The 7686-nt window shown below is 59.3% G+C and overlaps 1 protein-coding gene across 2 annotated transcripts; it reads right to left on the reverse strand.

Annotated features, from left to right (window-relative positions):
* Positions 1–245: 245 nt before the first annotated feature.
* LOC132341700 (E3 ubiquitin-protein ligase TRIM7-like) lies at positions 246–5751 on the reverse strand. 2 transcript variants are annotated; one of them, XM_059873668.1, is made up of 8 exons: positions 5043–5748; positions 3939–4025; positions 3413–3643; positions 3042–3064; positions 2640–2755; positions 2368–2403; positions 832–1366; positions 246–409 (listed from the first exon to the last, which is right to left on the reverse strand). In XM_059873668.1, exons 1-7 carry the CDS (start codon positions 5448–5450, stop codon positions 852–854), a joined length of 1416 nt encoding a protein of 471 aa, XP_059729651.1. In that variant the 5' UTR covers positions 5451–5748; the 3' UTR covers positions 246–409; positions 832–851. The 2 variants fall into 2 exon arrangements, with proteins under 2 accessions (XP_059729651.1, XP_059729740.1); XM_059873757.1 differs by lacking the exons at positions 246–409; positions 3939–4025 and having other exon boundaries at positions 516–1366; positions 5043–5751.
* Positions 5752–7686: the final 1935 nt, after the last annotated feature.

The raw sequence follows: 7686 nt of genomic DNA on the forward strand, positions 1-7686 counted from the left end.
GAATCCAAAAAACATGAAAGCTAAAACTCAACGCATCATTATCAGCTTGTGGCTCCAGCCTGGCTCCCTGTGTGCGGGGTGGCTGCATCCTCCAGCCCAGCCCATGCAGCCCAAAGGCTGGCATGGACAATCAGAGCCTCTTCCCTCCTCCCCCCCGATTATTCTGTGGCCTCAGTGCCCACAGGGAGAGGTAGGGCACCATCACCATGGCATCTAGCCAGGACAGCAGCACGCAGACAGCCCCAGGCAGAACAGCACTTCTTTAATGCTCCAAAGGACTTAGCGGGAGGAGATGCAGAAATTGCAGAGAGGCTCCAGCCCAGGCAGAGCTGCAGTGAGGCTGCAGTGTGAAGCCGTGTCATTCCCACAGCTCCTCCCTGCCCAGCTGGCCAAGGGCATGGGCAGGGGCCTCTAAGAATCCATGTCTGGATGGGCTGTTTGGGTCCAATCCAGCTAGCTATGGACCCCAGCCCACAAGATCTCACATGGACAAAAGCAAAAGACCAAAAGCGCTCTTCTCCACTTGGAGACAAACACAGTATGTTTATTTCCAAGGTGGGAAAGAGACTACTGCTTCCTGGCTGGAGACTTTTAAGCCGAGGAATGAGGGGCGGAGGAAGAGGACTACAGCCAATGGGATACCAGTGTGAAGTGGTAAACCAGGGGAGAGACCACCATGTGGTACTGGGGAGAGGGGTGGATGAGGGAAAACCATACGGTAGGAGAGGGGAAGAACAAACCATATGATACAACATAAACTATTCAGTGCAAATCTCCAATGACCTAGTGTGAAACAACTGCATAAATTATTTAGTGCAATACAACAGGGGCCCGGCAGCCATCTCACCCTGTCAGTCACACACCCGGATGTGGCTTTCTTTTGAATAGACCCAAAAATACGGGAAGACTTTCTCAGTGAAGGTGGTCTTAAACTGCACAATCTTCGTCATGTCCTTTGCATTGTAGAAGGTCACTCGGCCGGCTTCGTAGTCCAGGCAAACCCAGATTCTGTGGAGTTTTCCCCTGACTGCCAGGTCCCTAAAGATCATTGAGACTGCTACGTACTTCCAATTCCAGTGCAGTCGCAGGGCCCAGAGCTTCTCAGATCTGGGCAGGTCGAACCACTGCTTCCTCGGCACAGACTCCAGGGCCACCCCCACGTCCCAGGAGTGCCCGTCCCCAACCTCCACCTCCCAGTAATGCCTCCCAGATGTGAACCCCTGGGAGCCCAAGACACAGAAGAGGCCCCTGAACCTCTTGGGGGTGTCAGGGAGGCTTTGTTTTCCAGCTCCTAACTGGACCCTTTTGTAGTCATCTGAGAAGATCAGGCAAGGATGCGCTGTCTCTGGGTCCAGCTTCACCTGCTCTAAAGGGTGACAGAAACATCAGTCTGTGCCTGCTGAGAAGAGAACCAGCACCTCTCCTCCACCCTGCACCACAGGGCTGGCACGTGTCCTGGGAGCACAACGGGCACTCCTGCAGCCCCCTCGGGTGGCACGGGACACGGGACCCTCACTGTCCCCATGCTGGCACCCGAGGGTGAACAGGTGCTCCCTGAGGCAGGACTGAGCCAGGCAGTGTCCCCACATGCAGGGGACAGACACGATGGGCTTTGCTAAAGCTGCTCCCAGATCTGCTGGATACTGCAGCTCGTGGGGAGCAGTGCATGCCGTGGCTGTGAGCAGGCACTGCTGCAAGGCACGAGGGGCCAGGCCAGTCCCTGCTCCTGTGACAAGGGCTCACCCAGCTCAGAGCCCTGCTCTGCCAGCAAGCAGGCAACCTGGCTCCAGAGCCCGAGCTGCCCATCCACCAGGGATGTTCTGCTGCCATCCCGTGGCCATCCCACAGGGCCACACAGCTGTCACTGTGCAGTGTCACCAGCCCAGACCCTCTGCCAAACCCACCCCTCCCAGGACAGAAGCGGGGAAACTGAGGCACGACTCTCCGGTGCCCAAGTGCATCCTCCCAAAAACGGAGAGTGTGGAGAGCGGCCTCAGCACAAATGGTGCCAGCCACACCTCAGCCCAGCAATGCTGCATCATGTGGGTCCTGAGCACCTGCAAAAGCTCTTCTAAATGCCAGCTACAATCATGTACAGCCCCTCTGCTTAACTGGGCACAGCCTGACACGGCCTCCTGCTGTCCTGGCCCTGGCCTGGCATCGCAGGACAGCATCCCCCCTGGCGCTGCCTGGCACAAGGACAGACCTGGATTGTTATAGCAGGCTTAGTCAAAAGAATAGGAGCCAGCTCTAGACAGATGCTGGGTTTAGATGTGCTGTGAGCCCATCTCTGCACCAAGGACATGAGGACACTCATCCTGGAAAGCTTCTCCCCCTCAGTTCTGCTCAGCAGCTCCACAAACTTACCCCTTATGCCCCAGTCTATCTCGCGCCACAGGTTCACTGGAAGAAGGAAAGGAAGATGCATGAGTGTCTCTCCTGTGGCACCTTTCCTGCTCCCCATCAGGCAGCATGGCAGATGTGGAGCCCCAGGCTCCAGCAAAGCCCATCCTGGGGATGGTTCCCCTCTGGTGCAGCCGTTTTGCTCCTGAGCCCCAGGCAGAGGCACCAGGCAGAGAGGATTTCCCACTGCCAGCCAAGCCCAGGGGAAGCACAGCACAGAGCCAGCAGGCCTTTACCTTTGAATTCAGCCATCATATCCACAACCCTCTGGCTTTTCTGAGAGAGGCTCTCAATGCTCCTCTGCAGCTCTGGGGAAACTGGCTCTGGGATTGGAGCCTTGGCTGCCTCACAGCTGAGGGGAACAGGGAGAGGAGCTCAGAGCCCATCCACCAGCCAGGGCCAGGAGGGAATCTGGGAAATCCCTGCAGCCACAGAGCCCAGGGCAGCTCTGTCCCTGCTATCAGCACAGGAACCCCATCTTAAGAAGGGGTGCAATGGCTTCTGGTTCCTGGTAAGATCCCATGAAATCCCAAATACCCAGGGGGGCAAACCACCTCCTTCCCAGCTCCTGCAGCGCTCCCAAAGCTCTGCCCAAAGGAGCTGAGCAGGAGGAGAGGGACACCGAGCCTGTTTCATACCTGCTCAGGATTCTGCCAACATCCTGCAAGAGAGAAAACACAGGTGAGCTATGGCACTGTCGAGGGACAGGGAGCTGCAGTGGCTGCCCAGCCTTGGGAAGCAGCTTAAGGGGGCTGGGGCTCAGCCCACCCCTCATCCCAACCCTCCCTTCCCTGAGGGCCCTGAAGGACAACGAGAAGAGCGCAGTGTCACAGCGTGGTGTCATGGTGTTACAGTGCAATGTAACATTACAGTGTCAGAGTGTCTGAGTGTGGTGTCCCAGCACAGTGTCCCTCCATGTCCCCAGCCTGCACCAGGATGCAGAGGGTGCCAGGTGGGTGTCCCCAGCCCCAGTAGGGGTCACAGTGCCCAGAGGGTGATGCTGCCTCACCTTGAGGAACTCAACTGCCGGCTGGTCCCTCTTCTCCTTGATCTGCGCAATCACCGAGTCCAGCAGCGACTGCCTCTCCAAAACCCTGCACTTGTATTCCTTGCTCTTATTGACCAGCTCCTGGGACATCTGCTCCAGCTCGGCCAGCAGGGTCTTCTTCTCCTCCTCCAGGTACTGCTGCAGCTCCTCAAAGGTCTCAGTCACACACTGCAACTCCGACGTCACCGTCACCTGCAAGGCACCGCACGGAGGCCCTGAGCCCACCCAGGCTCCGGCTGCCTCCACAGGGACATGGCTGCTGCACTGAGGGGGCAAGGATCACACAGAAGGGGAACAGAGCTTTGGAACAGGAACAGCAGGAAGAACAGAGTGGATGTGGATGGGCCCAAGGAGGCCACATGAGATAGACAGAGAAAAGAACGTTGGCATGGATTGGGAGATAAATATATATGGGGAGAGGGAAAGGTGGGACATTCCTGGGAAGCCACGTGGCTGAGCAATGGGGAACATGGAGAGGCACACACACCTGCAGGTCTTTACTTTTCTGGTCTCCTCTGTGCTTCAAATTTTTCTTGTGTTTTTGTAGAAAATGCAGGTTGCTCTGGAGTGTCTTCTGGGGAAGGGATTAAAAAAAGGCCTTTTTGGTAATTTTGCAGTGACATTCACAGGAGGGGAAAATCCCAATCTGGAAAGTCACTGGGAGTGACCCATGAGTGTCTGGGAGTGAGTTTTGACCTCAGAGGCAGCACCCACCTCTCCAAACTCAATTTAGTCAGGCTGGGGAGATCCCATCCATCCACAGCTCTGATAGCCAGAAACATTTCTGCAATAACTTCATTGGAGTTCCAATCCATTCCAGCTTTTTGGGGTTTTTTTTAAATTAGAAACAACAACTTTCAAAGATGGAAGTTTGATTTCTAGGAAGAGGTTTGCAGTGACAGTAGCAGGGACTCAGACACGCCCCATTAATTTCCTGGAGTATTAAAAAACTCCTCATGCTCTGAGGCATCTCCTGCCTTGCAGTGAGCCGAGACCCCAGCCCACACTGTGGGGGAGAAGGCCTGGCTGGGGACATCTGGGGCTCAAGGGACCATATGGGGACCCAGAGGGACGAGAGGGACCTGGGCTCCTGCGTGGGCTGGGGCCAGGCCATGGGAGAAGCAGCAGCCCCAGCAGGGTGGGTACAGCAGCCCAAGCTGGCAGGCAGACAGGGAGCCCAGGCAGCAGCCGGCTGAGGCCCCAGATCCGTGGCTGGCCAGGGACACGGCCCTTCGAAGCTGTGCGTGCAGGGGAAGCAGAGCCGTGCCCTGAGGGAAACCCAGACCCTGCTCAGAGGAGACCCAGCAATGCATGGAGGGCACCCAGACCCACACCCAGAGGAGCTCATGCCCAGAGCAGAGCCCAGACTATCCTTGAAGCGAGCCCCGGTGTGTGCCCGGACATGACACGGACCTGTGCCCACAGGGGACCCCAGCCTGTCCCCGAGGGACCCCAGCCCCTGCTGGAGGGGATCCCCACCTGTGGCCGGAGGGGACCCTGATCTGTGCCCCTCGGCCCCCCCACCCCGGGCCAGCCGAGGCCCCCAGCCCCTCCCCAAGCCCCCGGCCCCTCTCGCGGCCCCGCCCCGTACCCGCAGCTCCCGGGCGGCCTCTTCGGCGGGGCGGACACGGTGCTGGCGGTGCTCGGGGCCGTCCCGGCAAGGAGCGCAGACCAGGGCGGCGCAGGGCTCGCAGAACAGCGCCAGGGGCTTGCCGTGCTGGGGACACCGCGGCCACGCCGCCACCTCCTCCAGGGACCGGGCCAGCCCGGTCATGTTGCCCAGGGAGCGGTTGGGGCGCTGCGAGCCCGGCTCCACCGGGGCGCGGCACTGCGGGCAGGGGGAGCGGCGCGGGGGGTCCCCCAGCACGCCCGCCAGGCACTGCCCGCAGAAGCTGTGCCCGCACGGCGTGAGCACGGGCTGCTCGAACAAATCCAGGCACAAGGGGCAGGTGGCCTCGGCCACCAGCTGCTCTCGCAGAGACAGCAGCTCCTCAGCCATTTCCGCGACGGAAGAGAACGGACCGAAGGTGCCGAGGCGGGGCCGGGCCGGGGCCTTGCCCCGGGGCACAGTCCGCACGATCCGACGGGCGCCGCCTTGCTCCGGGCGTAGCGCTGCCAGCGCCCAGTTTAATGTTTAAATTCCTATACTCATCAATAAGCTGGAACGCGTCCAGCCTGGCTCGGCCGTGGCGGCGGCTCGGAGGTAGGGGACAGAAATCCCATCTCCAGGCCTTGCGCTGTGTCCTGAGGTGACTTTATGATGCTCGTATGCCTCTTCGTCTGTGTCGCTCAGAAACAAATTTTGCGTCTTTAGGACTGGTTCTGTGAGCAAAGAGGGAGTCAGAAAAAGAAGCATGGAGTTTGTTTTCAGAAAACTGCATTCTGCCCTTCTCCACGTTCCTGCTGCGGGACGGTGTTGTCTGCAGTACAGACAGGCAGTGGGACAGAGCTCTCCTTTGCTTTTAATTACTTTTAGCTAGCTGAGGCAGAGAAGATCCCTGGACTGTGGGGTTTTTTTCCTTTTTCTTTGGAGCTGTTTACACCTGTTCTGCACTGAACACCCAGAAGAGCACCAGCAGCTCACACCTGTGGCCCATCAGACCAGGCCTGGCCGCAGCATTTCCAGCAGAGGAGGGACTGAGGAGAGATTAAGTGAGCCAAGCTATAGCTCACAAAGGGGACTTTCTGAGTTTGTCATCTCTTTTGGAGTGGCAAGAGGTTTTATGATTGAATATGGTTCATTTCTTTGTGCTCGTGAACTCTTTGCCTGTCAAATAAACATTTCTTTCAACTTTTTTACAAGGATGTATTCTTTTAAAACAGTTGAGGGAGGGGCCACTTGAATTTGCTTTCCTGAGGAAAACCCTTTAAAGGTTTATTTTCCAAAAATTGCCCTAAACCAGGACACGCTGCGATCCTTCCCGAGGCCCGGCTGTGGCCGGAGCCGCTCCCGGCCAGCCGGGCTGGCTTAGTGCGCTTTGAAGGGATTGTGTCGGGCGGCAGCCGCGCCCTGAGGGAGCCCAGGCTGATGGTGCGCTGCCTCCCTGCGCTGCCGCTGCCGGCCCCGGCCTGCTCGCCCGAAATCCCCCCGAGCCCCGGCTGCTCCGGCCAGGAGGGCTCCGGCCTCCATCCCCGCCCCGCCCGGTGTCTCCTGCACTCTCAGCCCGGCTCCAAAGCACCCGCAGAGCAGCAGCAGCAGCAGCAGCAGCGCTGAGGGAAGCAGAGCCCCTCGAGCTGCCTGGTGCTTCTCGGCCTGCTGGGCCCACATTGGCCCTTCTGTGCTGCTGCCCTGGGCTCAGCGCCGCTGGGTGCTGGCTGCCCAAGACCAAGGCCCTGTATTCAGCCGTGGCTTCTGCTCCTCCTGCACCCTCCTGTGCTGCCAGCCGGGGCCCAAGGAGAGTTTTGGGGGGCACCATCCACCCCCTGACACGATAAAGCAATGGAACAAATCCCTCTGCAGGCGCTCACTGCCCTGCCATGGCTGTGCCCTCCTCAGTGTCCCTGCCACCCCATCGCCACCTCCCCTGCCCCAGTGGCTGCCAGGCGCTGGGCCAGCGGCTGTGACAGGCCATGGTGGCGCTGCCAGCCCCTGCCCACTGTCCCTGCAGCACCCCGGGGTGACAGCCTGATGTCCCCACTCATCTAGAGCCCCTGGGCTGCTGCCCAGGGTACCCTGCCCATCTCACCCCCAGCTGGGGACAGCGGTGGCTCCTGCTCGTCCCCTGTTCCTGGAGCTGCTTTCTGGCTGCATCTGTGTCCAGTCCTTCCAGCAGCCCAGGCCAGGGAAGGCTGCATGAGTGTCACCAGTGGCCCAAGGTACAGGGACAGTAGCTGTCGAGTCCGTGTCCCATCAGGGGACAATGCTGTCATTAGTCACCACCGTGGATCTCAGAGTCACTGCCACCTGCGCTCAGGGCCACGCTGGCCGTGTTGTCCCACTGGCACGGGAGCTGTCTCTGCAGAGGGATCGGTGACATTTGGGCTGCTGAAGGTCACCGGGCTGTTGTTAAATCCCGGCAGTGTCCAGCGGCCGAGGCTGATAGAGCCGTGTGTGGCGGGCGAGGAGCAGCACGAGGGGCAGGAGCTGCTGTGTGGGGCCCAGTGACACCGAGCAGGGCACAGGCACTGCCAGCCTGGCCACACCAAGGCCCTGGCACTGCAGGGGACAGCCAGGCTAGAACAGGCACCTCAGCTGGTTCATTACCAATAAAAACTGAATTCATCCATTTTTAGGA

This window comes from Haemorhous mexicanus, chromosome 1 (assembly GCF_027477595.1).
Source record: "Haemorhous mexicanus isolate bHaeMex1 chromosome 1, bHaeMex1.pri, whole genome shotgun sequence".
Classification (NCBI taxonomy): Eukaryota; Metazoa; Chordata; class Aves; order Passeriformes; family Fringillidae; genus Haemorhous; species Haemorhous mexicanus.

Coding starts and splice junctions, on each gene's coding strand:
- LOC132341700 (XM_059873668.1), bottom strand. CDS start 5,450: ATGGCTGAGGAGCTGCTGTCTCTGCGAGAGCAGCTGGTGGCCGAGGCC. Junction 4,026..5,042: donor AGGCCGCCCGGGAGCTGCGG/GTACGGGGCGGG, acceptor TCCCTTCCCCAG/AAGACACTCCAGAGCAACCT. Junction 2,756..3,041: donor GTTGGCAGAATCCTGAGCAG/GTATGAAACAGG, acceptor TGTTCCCCTCAG/CTGTGAGGCAGCCAAGGCTC.